The sequence below is a fragment of the Pavona decussata genome, unplaced genomic scaffold (genome assembly GCF_977016875.1).
Source record: "Pavona decussata unplaced genomic scaffold, jaPavDecu1.1 SCAFFOLD_158, whole genome shotgun sequence".
Classification (NCBI taxonomy): Eukaryota; Metazoa; Cnidaria; class Anthozoa; order Scleractinia; family Agariciidae; genus Pavona; species Pavona decussata.
This window is the reverse complement of record NW_028145570.1, coordinates 90,998-114,702: the sequence shown is the minus strand read 5'-3', so window position 1 is coordinate 114,702 and position 23,705 is coordinate 90,998. Positions and strand designations below refer to the sequence as shown.

Here is a 23,705-nt window from a genome sequence, read left to right as displayed (position 1 = left end):
TTAGCACGTTATTCATTATCGCGATAAATTAATGATATTTTTAGCTGTGGCAGCCCGCAATAACTTTAAGAGAAACTCATACCCTCTGTATTTTATTAACTGTCCCTAACTGAGATACAGAGTCACACTCCATAATTTATCTCGGGAAGGTCTCTCGGAAAGTTCAGAAATTGCAAATTTTTCCACCTCCATGTCGGATATGTACTTGTGCAATATGTATAGGTAATCACATGATTTTGAGTGCAATTTGGAATAAATGAGCACGAGTAAAATTTTAAAAGGCTAACAAAATTGCACGAGCACGCAGGGCGAGTGTAATTTGCGGTCTTTTAAATGTGACAAGTGCTTATTGATTCTAAATTGCACGAGAAAAATCACGTGATTACTTGTTAATATTATACATACAAATACTTCAATGAGCTTTTGTTTATTTCTTGTCGGTCAGTTAATTCTCCGCCTACATGTATTTGATTGGTTTCAAAAATGATAAGTTTGATTGATATACATACGTACGGAAAACATGCTAAAAATACCATCACTCTAAAAGAGCAAGTTTTCAAAACACAAAGTAAAATTTTAAGTCAATCACGGTTAGAAGAAGTCTGAAGTCAATCACCGTCCTCGGCATATTTTCGAACTGACTGGATCAGTTTCAGGAGCCGGGGCTTTGCAGACAGTCCGGACGGGCGTTTATCACTGAATTCAACGTTTGTTTTCGTCCAAGCCGACATGGAAATCTTCAACACGATGCTCTAGGCCAGTTGAGTCAGGTCAGCCACCAAACAGTTTGTACCAGGACTTGTGCTTCAAAGCCTTTAGCTTTTCCACAGCTCATTTAATACAGTGTTTATCAGACTTCCGACACTTGTTCGGTCGCTTGACTTTAACTGAGTTTAAGCTTACCTTGTTGTCGCAATAGCCGAGGTTAACCATGAAGAACTTGCTTCGAACTTTTTTGCTCTTGACCTCTAATTATGGAGCATTTGTAACCTTGCCTTCTTCGGTAACGTTCAATTGCAGTGCGAAGACTCTCATGCTCGTATAGTCTACCCTTCTTTTTTCGCTCTGTTGCGTGAAAATCTTCGAGAATTCGGTTCATAGTTTTCAATATTTTGGTCGTAGCCCTAGTGTGCTGTCCAAGACCTCCAAACTCTTAGCTATCGTGTTTATGCTTTGTTGAGTTTCTTTGCATTTTCCTTTAAGTGTTACTCTCTTCAAACCTGTTCGCCATTTTGTGTAAAAGTCAATCATTTTAATTTCACATTTTTGCAGTAATTTCAACTTTCTGCACCCAATTTCACATTTTTGCACTATATTTAGGATGAATTGAGATGCCCCACCAATCAGATTGCAGCAATTTTTGTATGTATATTATTAGATATAGAATGACATATGACTTTATTTTATTACAAATGTCATGCCACCTATTATATAATTATACCTTGTAACACAGCAAATGTCTTTCGTTGGTCAATTTGCGTCACCAGATGCAACTGCCCTTAATAAAAACTGGTAAATATCTGATGATATCGTCTTGATGAAACTAAGGACTTTAACCAGATTAATGAAAGAGTTCCTAACGGGGATGAAAGTTTTGCCGCTGAAAAACACGGAAATATAAACGTACTTGTCGAAGTCGATGCTGGAACTCACTGAAAATGTCCCAAAACAAGCAAATTGACAAATGATTGATTTTAAAATTATGCAGGTGAACGGGTATTATTCAAGTTGGACATGATTCGTTCCTCGAAGCTCCTAGCACTAAAATGGAAGAGCTGAAGAGACGAGCACCTCTTATTGCGCGACATAAACACTAACGAACTACAATGTATAATAAAACAAAATAATACCCGCACTTTTATTCCACATCCTCTGCGCACAAACATTTAAATGATACACAATAAACATTTGAATGATGCACAATATTAAGATTAAATATTCATACTCGGATTTTAAAATTGGCTCGAAAACAAGTACGGAAATTTTCCCTGCTCATTGGCTGTTCGTCGAACTTTACAGTTTCGCGCTCAGAAAACTGTTCGTTTCTCAGAAAAGAAAATGTCTGCGGACAAATAAATGTATGGAGGTAAAGAGATTCAAGTGCTGACGTTTCGAGCGTTAGCCCTTCGTCAGCGAATTTTGATAAGGTAGATTGACCAGCGTAAAGAGATTTAAGTCCTGACTTTTCGAGCAATAGCCCTTCGTCAGAGCAATTTGATAAGTGTTGTAAATCTGCCTGTAACACAGTTCTAAACCTTAACTTTAAACACTCTCAAGAAATAATCGAAGTGAAAACTGTCCAACACGTGCTCTCGCACTGAACTCATAGATGGCCACCAACAATCTGCGAGGTGGGCCGAGAAAACAGTCAGGAACCCAGAATCCCGTTGGGTCACTGGTCAATAACATTACAACATCTCCCTTCTAACAGGATTCAATGAGTATTTCTTTCTTTTTAATTTGCCCTCCAGATCTTGTTGTAATGGATGACCTGTGTGCATCTGCTGTGAGTTTGATTGGTACTTCTGCTTCTGTGGATGTCGGTTGGTCAGTTTCAGGAAAATGTGGACTCCTGGGTGAGTCATGAAATGTTGGAACAACAGGATCACGCAGCGGTGGGTGCATGGGCTGATCATTCGGAACTGAGATGATCTGTCTGTGGCAGTTTTCTGGTGAAGTAGCTCCATTTCAAAGTACTTTGTGGGCTGCATATTCAAATCGGTCAGTCCCGACTATTTGCCGTGGTAATCCTGGTATGTTATGTGGATGCAACGACTCTTTCTGCTGCTGGTTGCGAAAAGCGTTACAAATATGGCAGAAGCTGACTTTGTCTTTGATTTGAGCTGTCATTGACGACCAGAAAACACAGTCCCTTGCAAAGCAAATACTTTTGTTTTCTCCATTTTCTCAACCCTGTAGATGTCCAAATATTCATACCAGTATGAAATGGGTAACAAATTTGTTAATTGAAGGCGGGTCTTATAGGTTACGTCGCATCGGAAGGGGAGCTTCAAAATTACTTTTGTAGCACGGCGCTGCACGTTTTCGACTCGTTTAAGTAGGCCAATAGACTGTGGAGACCATACTTGTGTTGCGTAGCCGTGATGACACCGGACGATAGATAGGTAAAGTGTGCGACGCGTTTGCGTGCTTTGAATGTACCTAGAAGCTCGGCGCATAAAGCCGAGGAGTTTGTTGGCTTTCGCACACTGTTCAGTTACTTGTTTGTCCGAGGTGAGATTGCTTGACACCCACACACCGAGGTCTTTCTCTGTATCGCAAGATTCCAAAGGCGTTTCTTTGATAGTGTAGGTAGGCTGTACAGGTGATTTTTTACGGGTGATGCACTGGTATTTACACTTGGACTGATTAAATATGAGCCCGGATGATTCAGACCAACTGACAAGATCGTTAAGGTCAGATTGCAAGGCATTACAGTCTGTGATGGAATCGATGCTCTTGAAAATCTTGGTATCATCGGCGTAACAGGCAACTCTCGATGTTTTAACAGCGTTTGGAAGATCATCCACAAACAGCAGAAACAACATCGGTCCTAATAGGGACCCTTGCGGTACCCCGGATGTAACCGGCAATTTTCGGGAAGTAGCTCCAAGGACTGTAACCTGTTGCTTGCGTCCCTGTAAATATGAACGAAACCAGTCGTGAAGTTTGCCAGTAATACCGTATTGGTGCAACCTTCCAAGTAGCTTGATGTGATCCACTTTGTCGAATGCTTTACTCATGTCAAGATATATAATGTCTATTTGTTTACCAGCGTCGAGTTGACCGCCAATGAAATGCAAGACACTGGTGAGCTGAGTCACACAAGATCTACCAGTTAAAAAACCATGTTGTTCGCGGCTAATGAAGTGGGATGTATAATTCCGTAAACCCGCCAGAACACAGCGTTCGAGAACTTTGGAGATGACAGGGAGAAGAGAGATAGGGCGATAATTCTCCACAAGGACTCTTTTTCCTTTCTTGAAAATCGGTACTATATTCGCGAGTTTCCAGTCTTCTGGAAAAATGCCGAGCCGCAAAGATTTGTTGAATAACATGGTCAGAGACGGTGCGATCTGGTCAGCGGTTTCCTTCAGCAGGCGCACTGGGATTCCATCGGATCCAGTTGCTTTGTTTATATCAAGCTGTTTGAGAGTTGTCAAAACCATTTCCACCGGGATCTCTAGCTCATTAAGTGTAGGGTGTGAGGGTGTGGAAGGTACTGATAGAGAGTGGGCCTCTGAAGGGGCAGTGAAAACCGACACAAAGTAAGAGTTAAACAATTCGGCGATCTGTTGAGGTGTTGATGCTTGAGAACTCTGTTGAGTGTCATCGCCAGAGCTCATCGTTTCAGGGAAGGTCCGCATTCTATTCTTGAGCTTAAAAAAGGACCAAAAGCGTTTAGGCTGCCGCTCGAGATCTGAGTCGAGCGAGCTGAGGTGTGCCTCACGGCTCTCACGGATAAGAGTCTTGGCCTTTGCACGTAATTGGCGATACTTCTGTTGTTGATGGTCAGTAGGGGATTTCTTTATGTTGTCTTTATGTCTTACGTTGTGAGATGGGTCTCTGAAGATCAGCTTTGTGCTCAGTGAACTTGTCTAAGTAATTGATTGTTCCTAGAATCCGAAGAACACCTTCCTTGTCTGTAGGTGGGGGCATTTCATTAATGGTTTCGATTTTCTCAGGATCCGGTTTCAACCCTTCTGATGACAGAAAGTGTCCAACATAGCTTACTTCTCAAATAGAAGAAAGATCCTCGCAGTTACTACGCAAATTAAGCAGTTGCGAAAAAAAAGCCTGAAAAAAATTCAGGCTTGAACGGGATTCGAACCCATGACCTCTGCGATGCCGGTGCAGTGCTCTTCTGGAACTCTGAGTTACACTTTATGCGGGTTGAATTTCAATCCTACTTCTCTGCTCTTGTCAAGTACTGCTCTCAACTTCTGATCCATGTATCTCTGATCTTCACCATACATCAGGAAATCGTCTACTATAATTTGAACAGGAACCCCTTCAAAAAGTCTGTTCATCTCTCGTTGGTAGATTTCAGGAGCTGGTGAAATGCCGAAAGGGAATCTCGCGAATCGCTAAAGCCCCCAAGGGGTAATAAACGTTAAGAGCTCAGAACTTTCGTCATCCACTTGGAGTTACCAGTACCCACTGCGGGCATCAAGGGATGTGAAGCTCTTTGCACCTGATAGGCGAGTTGCTACCTCCTCTACAGACCTTGCGTGCGTTAGCCCTTCGTCAGAGCAATTTGATAAGCTGACGTTTCGAGCGTTAGCCCTTCGTCAAATCGAGCATGTGGGTTTTATGGGGTTTATATCGTGAGCAGTGGAACTACGCTATTGGTGGGAGCATGTTAAAGTGGAAAACTAATTTATTCTTGTTTTGTTCAAGAAATGCCGATGCAAAATATAGGTGAAAAGAGATTTTGTTTAAGGTATCCGGCCTTTCAGGATCCTAAATGGATCAATTAATTTGAGGGAATATTATGCCTTCTATCTATTCTTTTTTTCAATGCTTCACTGGATTTATTGTCCTTATTTGGTCATCACAATAAAAAAAAAAAAAGAACCTGGATAAAAATTCAAAGGAATGAGTCAGTTATCTCTGCAAGTGAAATCTTTGGCTGCCTAACAACCGTCCAGCAGTGAGGTGAGGGGTGGGGTGGGGGCATTTATCGGGCTCGCACGAGCAGATCACTGAGGTGTCTCTACCACCCAGGACTCATCTTTGTTTGACTGCGTTAGTGGATTAATTTGTTCTAGGTTCTTTTGTAAACGAATCCTTTGTACGGTATTACTTGTCCTCGCTCAACACCTGTTAGCTCTGCTCACTGTCTGCCGTCCCCCGTTCACTTTGGATCACAAATTTCCATAAAGTGCGTAAACGCTTCCCGATTTATCCTGGTCCAATTCCTCAGTTTTTGACTGAACAAACTATGAAATAAAAAGTTACAGTCCCCCTATCGCTTAAAGTGTATACTCACAAAATCTGAAAATGTCTATTAATCTCGAAAGTGGACATTCTTTTAGCTCAGTTTGTGGAACACTATAAAGTTAATTACCACCTGCACTAACACCATGCTGTTTCATTTAATATAATCATATGCATTTGCAGCTAACTAAACTTATCTCGCACCTCTGTAACAACGTATATAAAGCTTCTGTCGCTACTTATTAAATTTACGTCTGACATGTTAGTTAGTGAAAAACTTGGTGGCGGCGGTGGGATTCGAACCCAAGCCTCCAAAGATACTTAAAGAGGAAGTGTCATGAGGTTTTTTTTAAAAACCTCATGAAAAAAGAGCTTAAAAGCTCCTTTGTTAAAAATGGTGAAATATAAGACCTTCACTTAGCTACAAAATAATTCTAGAACAACGAGAGGAAAGAGTCAACTCAATTCTTAAAAGGAACAACTCGTGATCTGTTCTAGCACATTTTGGAAACAAAAATGCGAGAAATTGTTAAATGTTAGCCTAACATTTTTCAAGTTTCAGTCCATTCCGACCTACTCTGTCTCTGACCAGAGGCACTCAGTGACAGTTTTTTGCAGTGGGGTGATAATTTCTAGCAAAACTAGACAATTATGTTTCTGTTTCTGTTGACAGACAAACATTTTTGGGTTTTGAAATGACATCAAATTCGCGAGATACTTTTCCTTTAACATGGGTGTTTTCAAATTGGTTCTTTAAAAATTACTAACTATGCTAGAGGATCGTAATAATAATAATAATAATAATAATAATAATAATAATAATAATAATAATAATAATAATAATAATAATAATGAATTGTCAGAGAAGAAGGCGTAATTTGAGTATGGCATGGGTTGATGTGAAGAAGGCATACGACTCGGTAGATCATGAGTGGTTAGGTGAGATGATGGTGCTGCATAGGTTCCCAAGGTGGTTGTGTGAGGTGATCTGTAAGTTGAGTAAGAGCTGGAATACGAGAATCGTGGCTAACACAGCGCATGGACAGGAAGTCTCTGAGCCGATTGTGTTTAAGAAGGGTTTACCACAGGGAGATGCGCTCTGCCCAAGGCTGTTTACGATCTGTTTGAACCCCGTTGCCTGGAAGATTAGCGCCTCCGAGGGATACAAGCTATCGACACCGATCAGCGCCAGAGTAACTGATTTGTTGTATATTGATGATCTCAAGGTATTTGCTGCGTCCGAAAGTAAGCTGAACCGTGTTCTGGAGTCGACACAAGCTGCTATGGAAGACATTGGACTTCAATGGAACCCAAGGAAATGTGCAGTTGTCCATGTAAGGAGAGGGGTCCACTCCCAGGAGAGTTCTGGAAGAGATCTAGCTGGAGAAAGGCTACCAACTCTTGAGGAAGGCAGAACGTACAAGTCTCTGGGTGTTCTTGAAACCTTAGTTCAGGAAGAGAAGATGGCACTTGAGTTGGCAGCAAGAGAGTACCTGCGCCGATTGTCAGTCATCTGGTCCAGTCCCCTCTCAGACTATAATCGGGTTTTGGCATCTAATCAATTTGCCCTGCCTGCGTTGGCTTACCTGATGTGGACTCAGCGCTGGCCGGTTACAGATTTGAAGACCATAGACAGGGAAGAGCGCAAGATTATTGTGGAGAACGGCGGGAAACACCCTGGTGCTCTACGTCCCTGTTGTACCTCCCAAGAGAAAAGGGCGGGAGAGGCTTACGTGCGGTAGAAACGGAGTATAAAGTGACCAAGATCAAAGCAGCGGTTAGATTGTATGAGAACAAAGATCCGGCTATTGAAATGGTGGGGGGAGTTCGAGGAGAGAGCTGAGTTACTGGCATAGTTCATTAGTTAAATATGCTGCAAAGTTTGCGGAGGATCTGGGCGTCAACTTACACCTTGATCACCTAGATCCTGTAGGTGCTATGAGCAACGGGGGGATCATCCCATCGTACCGTGTCAAGGAAGTATTGAAAGAGTGTGTGGAGAAGACGTTTAAGAAGGAAGTGCGTGGACTAGAATGGCAGGGAAAGTTACTGACTGAGAGGAAGTCTGATTTACAGCTGTGCAAGAATGAGTGTTTCAGTTGGCTGAATAAATGGAGATCATGCCCCTCGCACACTATTGCCGGTGTCTTTGAACTGTACGAGCAAGTTTTGCCCACAAAGCTATATTCTAGTAAGAAGACACACACGAGTTGTCCCGGGGATGTGAAGTGTAGGCTATGTGGTCATGACCATGAAAGTGTCCCGCACATTCTGGCCGGGTGTTCTGCACTAGCTCAGAACAAGTATTTGCTCAGACATAACATGGCTTTAAAAGTCCTGTTCTACGAGCTCCTACGTGACCAAGATCTTCTTGACGAAGTACCACCATGGTACTCGCCAGTGATGCCAAAGCCGGTGTACAAGTCAGAACAAGTAGAGGCGTGGTGGGATGTACCTGTGTATGCAGATCATCAGGAGGTGCGAGCCAACCGGGTCGATGCGAGGGTTGTGAATCATGAGAGCAAGAAAGTCATGACCATAGAGATGAGTTGTCCATGGATTAGTAATCGAGAGAAGAAGAGCGAGGAGAAAACCATGAAGTATGGTCCCTTGAGGTGGGAACTGAAGGAGCAATACAAAGGATATGAGGTGCACCAGTATAACATTATCATGGATATGCTAGGCGGCTGGTCGGAAGAGACAGGGATTAGTGTGCGATCACTGGTTGGGCGGAAGACTACTCAAGTCCTAGAGAAAATGCAGAAGGCGGTTTTATCGGCGACGCTGAACATTGCAAGAGCTTTCAAAGTAGTAACATGATGTTTTATTATACCAAGATTGATAGACCAGCCATGAATAGACCAGCTATGACTTTTATACATTTTTATATAAACTATGACTTTTAGATATTTTTATATAATTTATATTTTTAGACTATGGCTTTTATATATATTTATATATTTTATATTTTACATATATGTATACATATTTTATTGATTCATTTACGTGATATGTTAAGTTTCGTTTGGCTCACAGGTTACGCTACGCGCCCTGTGGTGCTTCTTATACTGTGCATACAGATAGTTTTACTGCGCATAATAATAATAATAATAATAATAATAATAATAATAATAATAATAATAATAATAATAATAATAATAATAATAATAATAGGTTCGGAATTTAATTGTATGGACTTTGGTCGTTACATTGATTGGCTACGGCTGGCCGCCCAATCATTGTTTAGGTAATCTCGGCATCCAGAAGTTTTTACTTTTTTTTTCTTTTTTTTTTAACAATTTTTATTTGCATACATGACATGAGATTTACAAAACTGAGCAGTATTAACATTACTTACAATACACAGAGTACTAACCACAATGACTATATCTACATTGTTAACAATACTTACTATACTTACAAAACTAAAAGTGCTTACAATGTTCACACTAGTTACAGGAATAACGCTATGTCTTTTAGTGAACACTTTTTCTTATTTTTACTAACAAAACATTACTTTACATCAAATACAATTTTTACAAATTTTACAGTGATTCCGTACAAAATGATCAAGCTAGAAAGCAACGGCTAAAGATTCTTACGAAATTAAAAGAAAAAAAAAATATATATATTTATATAAAGCAAATTTTAAGGAAGAAGAACTGCCCATCTAAGTCTAAAATTTGACAACCACTTATTAGCGACAGCAATCTGTTGTAGAATCTGAATTTTATCGGAAAGTCGTAAAAGGAAGCTCTGGAAGCTCAGTACACCCCCGCCTTTGCTTGTACAGAAGATGTGGTATTTTGCTCTGAGTATTGAGTAGTTTAAAGCCTGCCAGTATGAAGATTTTTCGAAAAAGCCGTAAAGTATATTACTTCGATTTAAAGAAAGCTTAACATGGGTCTTTTGTAGCCACCAGTCTTGAAATGTATTCCAGAAGGAGTGCACTTCGGTGCAGAGGACGAACAAGTGGTATAAGGTTTGTCTCTCATTTTTGCACAGAGGACAGATGTCACTTTCGGCTATTCCATCGCGGTGTAAGCTAAATTGGGTGGGTAGTATGTTATGTATAATTTTATACTGAAACATCACAAGTTTGACCTCTTTTGTAATTTTAAACGGTAACTGGTATACTTTGTCAAGTGTTTTTTCGGTAAAGCCATGTCTCAAAATTTTATTCTGGGAGGTTGGTGGTTCAAATGTATCTATTAAGATTGACGAGTAGATAGAGCTAGTGGACAAGTTTGTCACGGAGTTTTCTTCAGCGTTGGTATGATTCTGCTGAGTTATTGTTTTTTTCCACAAAGATGGAATGGCATCTAATAAACCATAAAATGTTGTAAAGGGCACCTGTAGGTTATACAAAGTCGTAAACTCAGAGTAGCTGCAGAGATTTCTGTGTCTGTTAAATAAATCACATACGTAAAAGTTTTTACTGCCATTTTATAATAATAATAATAATAATAATAATAATAACAACAACAACAACAACAACAACAACAACAACAACAACAACAATAATAATAATAATAATAATAATAATAATAATAATAATAATAATAAAGCTCTTTATTGATTCCAAAACAGACGTTTCGAATAACAGCTGAAAAAGGCAAATTTACACGATAAAACCTTGTGGAGAATCTATGAAAATTAAATATAGTTATAAAGAAATCTAATAATGAAACACCGTTCAAAACTTTCAGTTCTAATCTGTGGGAGTATATAAGTATGACCTCTATTCCTAACTGGCCTGGCTAGCTTTACTGGGTGGTAAGAGGTCTGACAACGGGCTTTCGGTGGAGCTAGTGATTCCTTTCCATAACTTCCTGTCTGAGGTTTTTAAAAGGCACGCTACAGGCGTAACTTAGCCAAATCGAACTGCTCTTTTCTAGAACTTATCAATTCTAGAAAGATAATTATCATAAGTAGCAGTACCCTATACTGAAATACCATAAGTGAAAAGAGATGTAATCAAGCTATGGAAGAGGTAATGTAAGTTGTCTAAACTATAACCATACTTATTCTACCATACTTCTACTATGAAGCCATATAACGATTGCAATGCGGGTAACCAAATTTGGCTAATGAGAGGCAACGAGAAATGTCCAAAATTTACAATACTACGAAATGACAAGACGACGTTTTTTATTTGCCTAGAGACCCGTGCAGCGCAACTGAACGACGGCGCAGCTTCAACTCTTGTTGAGCACGCTGATGGCGCGTAAGCAAACTGTACCTGTTTCTGTGCTTTGTACAGTAATAATTTTTTTCTCCCACAAGTATCCTAGCGCGACAGAAAAAAACAAGCTAAGACCTTTTTCATTTTATAGATTCCTTCGTGCGGAGGGTTTTTTTTATTTTTATTTATTTTTTCCCGGCTTTCGCTAAGCTGTTCGTCCTACATTTCTACTGGCAATGTTATAAAATAATTGGTTCATGCATTTAGCTGTGCGGATGTCGAGTTATGATGCACTTGGGAAGTTTGGAGAGCACTCAAGAAGCTAGAGTACCTCAAGGCGCACGCTTCTCTCGTGCTCTCCAAACTTCCCGCGTGCAATATTTCACAATTATAATTCCACGAGCGCGCGTACTCGCGTTGGATATGAGATGATAGATAGTTACAGAGTAATTGAAGAATACGTGACAATGTGACTCGAAAAAAATGAACAAAAATGGTTTTCTAAAGGAAAAAGTAAATATTTTTTTCACATCAAAAGTTGGATCTGAGAAAACAGTATACATGACGCGGCTGATTTGATTTCTTCCCAATTCTTATCAGGGATGATTGCAATTGCGCCAAAAATCCAGATCGATCATTCGGAATTAATGGAACTGAGTACCCATCTTTTGCTGTTCGGACCTGAAAGTCGGGGAATCCCCATGGTACCATGGCCGCTTGTCATTTCTACGTTTTACTAAGAACAGTGGTGCGGCATCCCTGGGTATTGTTCCCAGTGGAGGGGGGGGGGGTACTTCCCCCAGAATACCTACACGGGTATGCGCCGCCCAACGGGGGTATGCCCCGCCCAACGGGGTTGTGATTTTGGGACTCCTGATCTAGAACAGGGTGTGCATTTTAGAGACGTTTCGTAGAACGGAGTATAATGTTTCGAACGGACGAAAGCTTCAAATTATCAGCAGTCATTTGAAAGCTATTCAGCTATTGAAAGTTATGCACTTATCATTGGCTTTCCCGGGGGTTGACCCCCGGGACACCCCCGGGGATTTGTTTTAACGATCAAACAAAAACCTTCTAAATCCCCGGGGAATAGGGCATAAAAGTCACGCCAAATACCCCTCCCCAGGGGCTTAGTAGCCAGAATACCTTCATTTTTCGCTCGCATCCTAGAGACTCACAAGACAGTTGCCTGACTTAGCTAAAAATATCTGCTGCGGATGCAAGCTAAGCCACAAAATAATAGAGGTACATGTCAGCTCTAAGAACACAATAGCTGTATTTCAGATAAAAAGCAACTCAGAGAACTAAAAGACAGCACAACAAGCTATAGCACTATAGCTCTCGAAAGCGAGCTTTATAAAGACGAGGATCTGTTAGACACTCATATCCATGATTACAAACTTCCTGCAATCTTCTAGCCTCCCACGCAGACGTCCTTAGGGGTTCGTCACGCGTTTCCTTCCCCACGCGTTTCCTTCCGTTCGTGGGGAAGGAAACGCGTGACGAACCCCTTAGGACGTCTGCGTGAGAGGCTAGCAATCTTCCCGCAGCGAGATACAATAGCATAAGCATAAATTCACGAGTTAAGAAATCCACGGATCCTGTATCTTCACAGATAACATTTATTTAGTGCTACCTGAAATCTTGCAGTCAATCGAAGCCGATAAGCCTTAACAAATGCCACAGAGCTAGCATGCACAATGGTATATCAAAAACTAATCCTTATGGCTCAGAATGATCAGTAAGAAACCCTCCATTCAGTACATTTGAGAATTCCCCCTCATGATCAAGACAAACACCATGAAGCAGAGCAGTCGCATCACATTTTGATCTAGGGAAGAATCTCTTATACAAAAGGAAAATCGCTGAAAGACATACTTTGTAAAAGCAAAAGTGAAAAGGCTTTTACTTGATCAACAAAACGGACACACAGTGGGAGTCGTGCAGCTCTGTCAACCCCATTTTAACATACCGCTGACCAATGATGACCAAATCCCGGGGGTGCATCCCTGGGGTCTGAAGCGTTCGTTTCCAAAACTAAACAATGTCCCCACCCCGCGGGCCCGAAATATTGTCAAAAATGTACAATTCCCCGCATGTTCCCGGGGGTGTCCCGGGGATCAACCCCCCGGGAAAGCCAATGATAAGTGCATTACGCAATTTCTAGAACGGGTGTAGTGCAAATTCATTCTAAAACGGGATAAAAAATTTGGAGATTCGAGCGACACATACCCACCCAAAACATTCCCGAGTACCCCTCGGGCATCGTTAAGGGAAGCGACATCTTTTTTGGTTGAGATGCTGCAACCTTTTTTTTAGCAGTGATCCCAACCGGTTTTCCTCGCAGACGGTCAAGCTCTATATGCTCCCAAGGCTGTCACGCAACTAAACAGAGCAGGTGGTTGTTTTTGCACCAACGGCTAAATTATCATTATTGATACGTCATGCGATACTCACATTGATTTACCAAATTGTATTTCGGTCTTCTTTCTAGTCTGACGGCACAGTTCTGTCTTGCAATGCGCCAAATACCAAGGAATTGAGAGGTCATGCCTAAAAATAGCGCGTAAGTTTCAGTTTCGAGTTCGCTTTTGACGCTTCAGCAGGCTTCAGGACCTTCCAGTGAAGTTAAAACATTTTCACGACTGTATGAAAACATGGCGAGCAGAGAGCGTAATGTGGTTGATCTAAATAGCGTTGCAGGTAAGTTTAACCGGCCTTTTCCGATGAGCTTAAGCTAAGCTTCGTAATATACGATGTTGATGATACTACAAGCTTCACTTTCGGTCGAAATTGTAAACAAAATATTGACTACTTGAAAGGCACTCCGTAAAAACTAAAATCTTACTTTAAGACGTTTTTTACACTTAATTCTGGTGCTGTGGTAAGACAGCGCGTAAATCTCATTTGAAGACGATTTATCTTAGGATAAGACGACTTTCTTCTTATTTATACGATGATGGCGTCTTAGATTAAGATGATTTTTTCTTAGATTCAAAGTGCTGTGGTAAGTCATATTTTCATCTTAACTCAAGATTTGAACAATCTTATTCTAGATGCTTTAGAATCTCAATTCAAGTTTCGAAGCAAGGAAGAAATCTTCAATCTAACTGCAACGGTCACTATTAAGCCTACATTCAAAAACAGGGAGCGTTTAATACCGTTAAGCTTGAACATGATACATGCAGCAATGAAAACACAACAAATTTCAATCCATAGTACTTTATTAAAACCAAATCTGAAATGACACAACTTATACAAATCCGCTTACCGTAAATTTGCAGGAAAACAGAGGTCGGGCCGCGGCATTTTAAATACTGTTTTGTTGGTCTTAAAAGTCCCGTAAATTATAAACTTTGCATTGCAGATTGTCTGAATTGTCACTACACTCATTCCTTTGATCGGTGACGCAGCAGAATTGCAGGACTCATCTTGGTTTTCAAAAAACAGGCGGTTTAGAAAGCGACAGTAATTTCTTCATTCCATTTTCATTCCGCTGAGTGTGCAGTGCACGCTGTTAAGTTCGTGTATAGTTACAACGTTTAGCCGAGGCTTTAGACCGTATTTGATGTCCAGATGTCTTCTCATTTGAATATTGAAGTTGTTGTCTCGAAATTCTTGTAAATTCTCCACTCTCCCCTGCTTGAAAAATATTAACGGCTTGTTTTAAGTCTGAACAAGGTGAGAGTTTGCGATGGATCAAAGCTCCAGACTCCAGCCCAGACTCCGTGTCTGCAGAGTTTGGATCAAAATCAACCAATCAGAACAGAAGTCCTGTTCCCTATGAGGTCTGCATTTTTTTAATGAACCAATCAGGAAGGCCGTTCCAAAATTTGGATCCTTTTGTGTTGGAATTTTCTATTTCTTCCAAGTTAGCCTTTTTTTATTTATTTTTTTTTTACCGAGAACTAAAATGGTAATTAAATCGCCGATATCTGGCAAGTCAGATATCGGCGATTAAATTCGCCAAATGTGCCCGTTCCCGCGATTTTTTTACGCTCATCGCTGCGAATTGCCAGTAAAGTAAATCAGTCAGGTTGGGCGGGTTTATCACATGAACAACGCCGCGATCGGCGAAAAAAAATCGCCAGGTGTGTCCGCATCAATCACTTGGCGATCAAATTCGCTGCGATCGTCGTATAAAATGCCAGGTGTGTCGCCAGCTTAAGGCGTATTGCATCTTACGTAGGATGGCAGTATCTTATAGCCTGCTTAGGCGTCTTAAAATTTCCACAAGACCAAAAAGCGTCTTAAAATAAGGACCCCATCAACTCAGATTAATATAATTAAGACTGGTCTTTCTTAAAGTAAGATGCCTCAATGTCGATTAAGATAAGCGCCGTCTCAAATGAAGACGATTTAAAGACAATATTTAAGACAATCTTTTATCTTATATGCTAACTGAGACTCCGATAGTCTTCATTTGAGATCTCCTGTGTTAAAATAAGATGATCACCGTCTCAATTTAATGTGGTGGTGGTCTTGCATAAGACGGAAAACGTAAGGTAAAATCTTAGTTTAAGATTTTAGTTTTTACGGAGCAACAGACGGCTCTTTTGAGTGCCCACATAAGGCTTTCGATATTGATTTTGCATATCACAATATATTTTATTCACGTTGACACGGAAAAGTAGCTTTACTCAAGCACTCTTGTGAGAAAAAAATCCCCCTGAAATTACTGTAGACAAAAGCATTTTCCGGCAAATGTTCTACCAAATATACATATATAAAAAATTGATCTCGTAACTTACCCTTTGGACGCACATTATAATTCACTCTTTCGCGTGAAAATGCAATCTTAATTCGTTAATTTATATTATTGAAATCGCCATCACGCAAAATAAAACCGTCGCAGGATAACTTTTGTTATACCCGGAAGTGGAAACTAAGATTTCTGAACCGAAAAGCGAAAGTTCTATTATTAAATATTAATTTCAATAAAGAAAATCGATGAAACTTTTGAGTTATGAAACACAGCGAGGTACTATTCGGTGGCCGAATGGTTGCATTTCAAGGATTTTATCCCGTACTTTAAAGCCTGCTAGTTTGAAGCGGCTCGGTACGAGAGTTACTGCACATGTAAAGGCTGATGTAAACCATTCAGCATCTTTGGTAGTCTGAAATATTCTTTCATGGTCTATTTAAATATGAATGTTTGGTTTTATCAACAGAGAGAGTTGATAGTAACTTGGTCACCGTAAAGAGAGTTGAGTGCTGACTTTTCAAGCGTTAGCCCTTCGCCAGAGCGAATCGCTGGAAACCCTTTACGGTGGCCAACGCTTTTGATAAAACCAAACATTCGTTTGTACTCCCCCACCGACTATTAAAGCAGCTCAGTTTCTTTAGAAACGTAGGCCTCAGGTTACACGCCGAAAGGAAGTCCTGTCCTTATTGAGTTCAATCGAATTACATTCGAAATTTTCAGACGAATCAATTTCATCCTCCTTGAAAAATAATTTCAATGTCTTGATCAGAAAAACCTGATTTGCATTTACTTTCACTCAAAAATTTACACATGCGACAATAAAACTAGTTTCCTCGAAAGACCTTTGCAGTTGGTCGTCATGTTTGTTTTGGTTCAAAACAAACTTGGCGATGAGGTCTTTCGACGAAACTAGTTTTATTGTCGCATATGTAAATTGTGAGTTGAAAGTAAATGCAAATGAGGTTTTCCTGATCAGAAGTTGATGTTGAGTAATACTTTCTTGGCTTTGCTAAACAGAATTTCACAGAAAATAAAACTGTTAGAAAGAGTTGTTATTTTGTGTTTATGCTCTTATTAAAACTCTTGATACATGGGTTAATCTTTGATTTCACTAACAGGGAAACTTCCAACAGCACAAAGAGAATCCGTGGGAGATGTTATGATAAAAGTGATCGAGCAAAGTCAACCAAAATCTCAACAGATGGAAAGAGGTGGTGCAATGACAGCAACACCATGGCAGCAATACAGGGCTGAGGCGGATAATCGACCGCTAACTGTTGCCTTTTGCTACGTTGTTGTGCTTTATTCAAGACAGAGCAAGGAGGCTTGGATCTGCGATATCACGTCTTCATGTCCAAATACGCTCGCTGTTGTAAGTTCCCTTTCTTCTAACCATAAAATAATTGTCTTAGTGTGGCACCCAATTCAGACCTTGAGGTCAGTGATCCCAAGCCTAAAGCGGTCATCGGGTATGCATCATAAAAACAAGCCAAACTAGTGCACGGTACGTGTCTCAATGGCCCTACACGTGGGGTTTTAGTCCTGATTTCACAAGTGCTCGCGCAGCTCATTGTCCCCCCCCCTTCCATTTTCACGACCATGAATCCATGACCCGGAGCCTCTACGTCAACTCTTTCCTAGTAGATTTATTTTATGAGCAACTCTCCCTTAGAACCTCAAATTCAATTTTTATCTAAAAAAATAGATTTCGCTGGTAACTCTTCCATCAACTTGTCTTGGCAAGTAGGTAACAAATATGAAATACGAATGGAGGAATTTTGCAGCTGGCAAGTCTTGCAAAATTCACGATCTCGCCAGCGGGTTTCGAGCATAGCGCTGGATTCGAAAAGTTCGAATCACAAAACTGTAAGAAAATAAAATTTCTCCATTCGTATTTCATATTTGTTACCTACTTGTTAAGAGAAGTTGATGGAAAAGTTATCACTCAGCGAAATCCTTTGGAAAGCCCACAGTTCAAGTACCCAATAAAAGAAGAGCAATGGCAATTAAATTGTGATACGTCACCTTTTCGCGGGAAAAGCAGTTCGAAAAACATATAAACACTCAGCAATGTTTGAGAACGGAGCTTGCGTGTCGAAAACACGACGAAAGTTTTCCTTTCGCACTAGCGTTTCCACATCGCTTTATTCTGTCCACACTAGTACAGAAATTTTGAAGACGGAATGTTTTTCCTATTTGCCTTTTGATCCACACACTCTCCAGAGAATAACATCTGACTTTATCGTAACAGCAGCGTTTTCTGGGGAAAGCCAAATGTAAATTAAAGTCGTTTCTACTGTATGCATTGCTGCCAGATTTCTCCCCCTTAGTTTTTCTCAACACTTACTCGTTTTGTAATAAATATTCGCGGCAACTGTTGAGAACACTAGAGAAATCTTAATGTCACATTTTCCCGTGATTAGAATGCTTCGGCCAATAACGCTATTTTCTTCCGAGATTTACCCATAATAATCTTGGGTTTTGCTTCGTAAAGGTAGTAATGTTCAATTGTAATTTTCACCTTACATTCCGCTCCCCAGAATAACGGACTATACAAGATGATTATGCATGTGTATCCACTAAGAGGCGCTGTTATTGACAACTCTGCAGTAGACAGCAAAGGGAATCAGCTTCCATCACATGCGCGTTTATTTACTATTCTTTTACCTGTTGATATTCCTATGATTTACAATGCGACACTGCAGCTTTTCAAAGAGGATGGTGCTGTCTTGTGCCATGAGGTCGCCTTTAACATACGAATAAATCTTGCGACAATAAGATCTACCTGTTCCTTCCAAACAGAGGATCTAATCGAAGTGGAGTACCCTCTACCGAAAATAAAGCTGACAGGTTAGTATGCCAAGACGCCGTTCCTTATTTCAGTGTGCTAACACATCCCTCTGTCAGTCTGTAACACGCCTGATGAGGACTGGATTTTCAAGAAAAATTTACCGAAAACTCTACCAAGGGAGGATGATTTGTAATGTATTGCAGTAATATACCATGCCAACACCGTTCATGACAAGAAACGTGAGATTTCGATATAAAATCTTTGATATGACCTTTAAGATCCAAATTGCAAACCGTCGGCCTACCTAGATTTCTTTTTAATTCGCGATGCATACCCTATTTGCGAACACTGTCTTCTAGGGAACTGTGGGGGCATGCTCCCTCAGAAAATGTTGAAATTTACGTCCTCGGAAATGGAAGGTTTTTATTAATGTGGATCATGGAACCAGACGGCGAACGTAATTGCGAACTGGACGTGCTTCTTCATCGGTCTTCCCCAGAGTTCTCACTTTTGTATAACACCAAATGCCGATTTCAGTTCAGGTGACAATTGCAAAGGGATAGAAAGTAAGAACGGAACACCGAAAACAGCTTTTGAAACGGAGTTTTACAATCTACCAGTTATAGTACAAAGAGGATAAAATTTTCAGCAGGTCTGTCACTGAGGGATGTGTTGACGGCACTAAACGTCCCATCAAGCATCATGTATGTTATTATTATTACCCTGCTTATCCTACAAATACTTGCAGTTGTGATTGATAGCAATTACAGCATTTAAGCTGATTAAGAAAAGCGTTGTTTTCAACTTTGATCAATAGGAGTGCTGAGGTATAACTTTGGTTGGAGTATCATAATGCACTTTGAAAACTTGGCAGATAATGGTAAGTTGTTCATTGGAGGAATGTAGGACATTTTACGGTTAATTTCCAGTAATGCTGGTTGCAGGCATATTCGTCCGTGAATAATGTAGGATCACGCAAGGCCAGCAAGGATCAGTCTTTTTTAATCAGTTTTTCTGCCCCACGCTCGTTTTCTGCGAACGCCTTGGTATGAGAGCTATGCGAGGGGAAAACAAAAATAGGCTGAAAATACAACAAGCATGACTAAAAAATGGCAAAAATAGCATTAACTGCTTCATCATCATCATGATTGTGATCATTATCATCATCAAGAACAACGGCAACGGACAACAACAACAACAACAACAACAACAACAACGTCTACAGCTCCGCGTGATGATGCACATTGTACCGGTTTTGATTGCTTAAAATGTTTACTTGAGTTAAGCTCAGGACATTTTCTTTTACATATAGTTAAGCTTTTGATCTTGCATTGGTCAGCTTTTGATCATGGTGCCCGGTCCGAGCTCTATAAACGCCAGCGAAATACCCTCCCTTTTGGACCTCTCATTTAGTCAATAAGACGTGAAATAACTTCGCAACCTTCAATTCACTGGTGCAAATTTTAGTATCTTTGTAAAAGTAAATAACTCTTCAGAAATTTTATAGAAACTAATGCAATGAATTTATAAAGGGCTCCTTTCTGTTGACATATTTAGTTAGTTAGTAGTTTATATATTACGATGTGACAAATTCGTAACATGACTTACTTTGGCCCCTCATGCAGGACAATTTGAGCTCTATAGGAGACATAGAAAGATGCTGCAAAACTGGGCTAACACCAGACCGAGATATCAGGATCTAGTTGCTATGATATTACTGGAGGTGAGCCAAACTGACGCACATTTCAGATCTACACTTGCTTTACAAAGTTCATAAAAACAAAGCAGATACAATCCACCGTATGGTAAAAAGATGGCGGCTGTTCATTTTAAACAATACTATGCAAAATTCGTCCAAATACTAACATTATATATGTTAGGTTTGAAGTTTTTAGAACTTTTCTGTGCGTTTAAGGGTTTTCCTACGCCAAGAGTCATTGGTAAATATACCAGACGCCACCTTTTTCAGTACCGCGGATTGACACCATCTAGAGCGATCCCCCAGCTCATGGAGTGTTATACAGCTTTGGCAAATTTTCTTTTAACGACTTTTAAGATGAAAAAATATTAATTTTCCTACACCTGGTGTCGTGGCACGCAATCGATGCCATAATAGCTCTAGGCAGTTTAATGGTTTGTGGTACAAGAGATTGGTTTCGGAGGGCAAGCACCGAATTAGTTGACCAAAATGTTTTACTGAAAAATAACACTGAGAGATTCCAGATAGTGCAAATTTCATGTACTTTTGTTGCGATTGTACGAGCAATATCGGAATCAGCAGGGGATGAAATGGTGAAGTGTGAGCTTTCAAGTGTAAGCTATTAAGCAGTACTTTTCTCTGGTGTCATCTGTAATGTTGTACCCGGTAGGTTTAACACTTTAGTCTGCTGTGGAAATCCTCAAATGAACTATCTGTGCAACAGTGCTTTCCTGTGGTTCTGAATGCTCAGAATGCTACGTTTTACGAGTTGGATTAAACAGGTGTTTAACTTTTCGGTTTGTTAATTTCTGAGGTCCTCGTGTTGCTTTTAAAATGAAAACGGTTGAGTGCTATTTTCCTGTGTCTGTGTTTGAGACATGGTGCATCTTAAGAGTGTTGGCGAGATCCTTCAAAAATGCTGACCAAATCAGAGTGTGAAGAAATACGCTGCTGACTCTCTTGCGATTGCAAAGCTTAGGATAACACGCGTATGACAACCCCTAGTTCTCTCTCTGTTTCCTTCGCAGGAAGGCGTAGCATGCTTGATTAAACACAGGATTCAAGAAGGAGCCAGCTTAGCAAAACGAGCTTGTCGCTTGTCCTCTTGTTACAACTGTGTTAATGACCGAGCCATTAGAGGCTATGCTTCTGCTGTGTTCGCTGCCGCTGAACGATTTGCTGGGAATCAAGATGGTGCCAAAGAGCACCTCACTGATGCATTAGAGGTCAGGTTTCACCTCATTTGCTTATATTGAACACCTTCATCCTTCAGGGAAATGGAGGTGGATATTCGTGGCTCGCCAAACACTAATCACCGTTAATAAACTGAACAATTGTTTTAGTACAGAACAAACCAGTGACTATAGCCAGCCCCAAATTGCCACCCTATTTCTGACCATTCTCGAAAAATAACCGCGGAGGAAATCCAGGACACTGCTCGAAGGTGAATAGCGTATATTATCTGGAGTTTGAGTGCGCGTGAAAAACACTCATGATCCACTGGTGTGGTGTATACCATAAAAAGGCTATCCTATTGATGGCCGTTTGAGAGGGTAGCTCGGAGTAATGAACTTTGGTTCTAAGTTTACTACAGGTCACAAATCGCGACGGTCGTCAGAAAGGGGACTAAATAGGATCAAAGGAAAACAAATCTTAGCTACTGAAATTTAACAATGCAAGACATACAAATGAAGGAAATAGCATTTTGTAGAATGGAGGTTACACTTGAACGTTCATTGACCTCTAACATATAGTTATATGCAACCAATTTCAGATCTTTGAACCCATGGAACCGACTTCATACACATCTATAACGCTCTACAACATTGGCGCCATAACCATGGAGAAGTCAGCCACAGTTGGAATTACAGGAATAGAAGAAAAAGAGGCAGAAAATTTCCTGTACAAGGCAGCAGAACATTGGACGTATCAGCAACTAAATACGTTAACTCGCGTTCTTCCTCGTGTATGCAACAGATTGAGTTCCCTTTATCTTCGGTCTTCCCCAAATACAGCACCGGATCTCAATGTAGCTGTCTCTCGGGAAAATTTGTCACGTGCTGGTGAAGTCATCAGAAGATTTGAGAACTTGTTTCCTCATTGTTCGAAGTGGATGGAGAGCACCTTCTGCCTTGGCAAGACTGACTACTTCATCAGGTGTAGGGACATCGACGGAGGTACGGAGGTTGCAAATGAGTACACTATTGTCTCGGTAATCGTGGTGTTGTGTTATCGTCATTGTAGTCACCAACATCATCCTCATCCACATTCCCATCTTCATTCTCATCGTGATCCTTTACTTCAGCCTCAAGGTTATCCTCCCCTTCGTGCTCTTCCTCCTCCCTCTCATCGGCGTAGTCGTCAACATTATCATCATCGTCGTCGTCATCAGCATTCTTACTCTTCCTCATCGTCCTCCATCACCGTCATCATAATCATCATGATCATCACTGTCATCGCCCTTGTCTTCAGGAGTATCATCATATACCATCATCATCATCATCATCATGATCATGATCATCATCATCATCATCATCATCACCAACACAATCACCATCATGACTATTATCACTGAAATTACAATAAAAAATTACTGCCGCATATTGCTTCTCACTTTCCCCATTAAAAACAATGTAAAATCAGCTTTGCTCCATTACATATTTCTCTGCCGTTTTCAAGGGATCTTTTATGTCAGATGAACGTTTAACATGGTGAATGGTGTGATATGCATATAATCAATCGATTGATCATAATCGCTTTTTTTTTTAACTGATGGATTGGCTGCTATTCATAAGTTGACACCAATCTATTCAGAGGGTAAGCCACAAAAGTTTATCTTTATTGACCCTATAATTAGCATTTTAAGTGTTGGTTATTCACAATCTGTTGCAATTATTTGACAACATTAAAACATTGACGAACACGCACACAAAAAAAAGAACATGAACATTAAAAAAGAAAAAAAAAAAGACAAGTTAATTTCATTAATTGACACAATTTCTTGTAGGTTTAATGGTTGCACAACGCGCACTAGAGATTTCCTCTCAGTGTGGATTACAAAGGGAGACAACAGGAGCAAGAAGACGAATAGATTTGTTGAGAGAACTTGACAATCACAGACGACGACCACCAGAAGTACCTGATACACTGTAGATGGGACTGACTATAATTTTGTTTGCAGTTTATAATTTGACAGCGAGAATGCTTTTGCTTAATCATTAAGAACAATTTCGGCGTATTTCCGTTCCGAAAAGGTTCGACGATGCCGAAATTTCGAGGAAATTTTGGAACAATGTTGCATATAAACAAGGAATGAAATTTGTCGATAATTACGTTGTAGACGCTGCTACTTTTATGTCCCTACCTTCTCAGCGCTCGCCTACCT

The 23,705-nt window shown here is 40.3% G+C and overlaps 3 protein-coding genes across 3 annotated transcripts in view; 2 read left to right on the top strand and 1 right to left on the bottom strand.

Annotated features, from left to right (window-relative positions):
• The window catches only part of LOC146464951 (microfibril-associated glycoprotein 4-like), a 22,419-nt gene extending 6,422 nt beyond the window's left edge, over positions 1–15,997 (bottom strand). The window contains exon 1 of the mRNA XM_085129093.1: positions 15,873–15,997. The gene's annotated coding sequence lies outside the window, so the exon portion shown is untranslated. The remainder of the gene's footprint in view (positions 1–15,872) is intronic.
• On the top strand, positions 7,973–8,863 carry LOC146464952 (uncharacterized). The gene has a single exon (XM_085129051.1). It carries the CDS (start codon positions 8,263–8,265, stop codon positions 8,758–8,760), a length of 498 nt encoding a protein of 165 aa, XP_084985177.1. The 5' UTR covers positions 7,973–8,262; the 3' UTR covers positions 8,761–8,863.
• LOC146464950 (uncharacterized) lies at positions 13,570–23,703 on the top strand. The gene is made up of 8 exons (XM_085129086.1): positions 13,570–13,828; positions 16,949–17,202; positions 18,371–18,680; positions 19,439–19,501; positions 20,247–20,344; positions 21,349–21,546; positions 22,095–22,497; positions 23,328–23,703. Exons 1-8 carry the CDS (start codon positions 13,783–13,785, stop codon positions 23,471–23,473), a joined length of 1,518 nt encoding a protein of 505 aa, XP_084985212.1. The 5' UTR covers positions 13,570–13,782; the 3' UTR covers positions 23,474–23,703.
• The last annotated feature ends 2 nt before the right edge of the window (positions 23,704–23,705 follow it).

What these genes read in the sequence shown, in the direction of transcription:
- LOC146464952 (XM_085129051.1), top strand. Translation starts at nt 8,263, where the DNA reads ATGGCTTTAAAAGTCCTGTTCTACGAGCTCCTACGTGACCAAGATCTT.
- LOC146464950 (XM_085129086.1), top strand. Translation starts at nt 13,783, where the DNA reads ATGGCGAGCAGAGAGCGTAATGTGGTTGATCTAAATAGCGTTGCAG. An exon ending in ACCGAAAATAAAGCTGACAG is followed by an intron (nt 18,681 to 19,438) that starts GTTAGTATGCCA and finishes TTTGATCAATAG; the next exon opens with GAGTGCTGAGGTATAACTTT. An exon ending in TGAAAACTTGGCAGATAATG is followed by an intron (nt 19,502 to 20,246) that starts GTAAGTTGTTCA and finishes CCCCTCATGCAG; the next exon opens with GACAATTTGAGCTCTATAGG.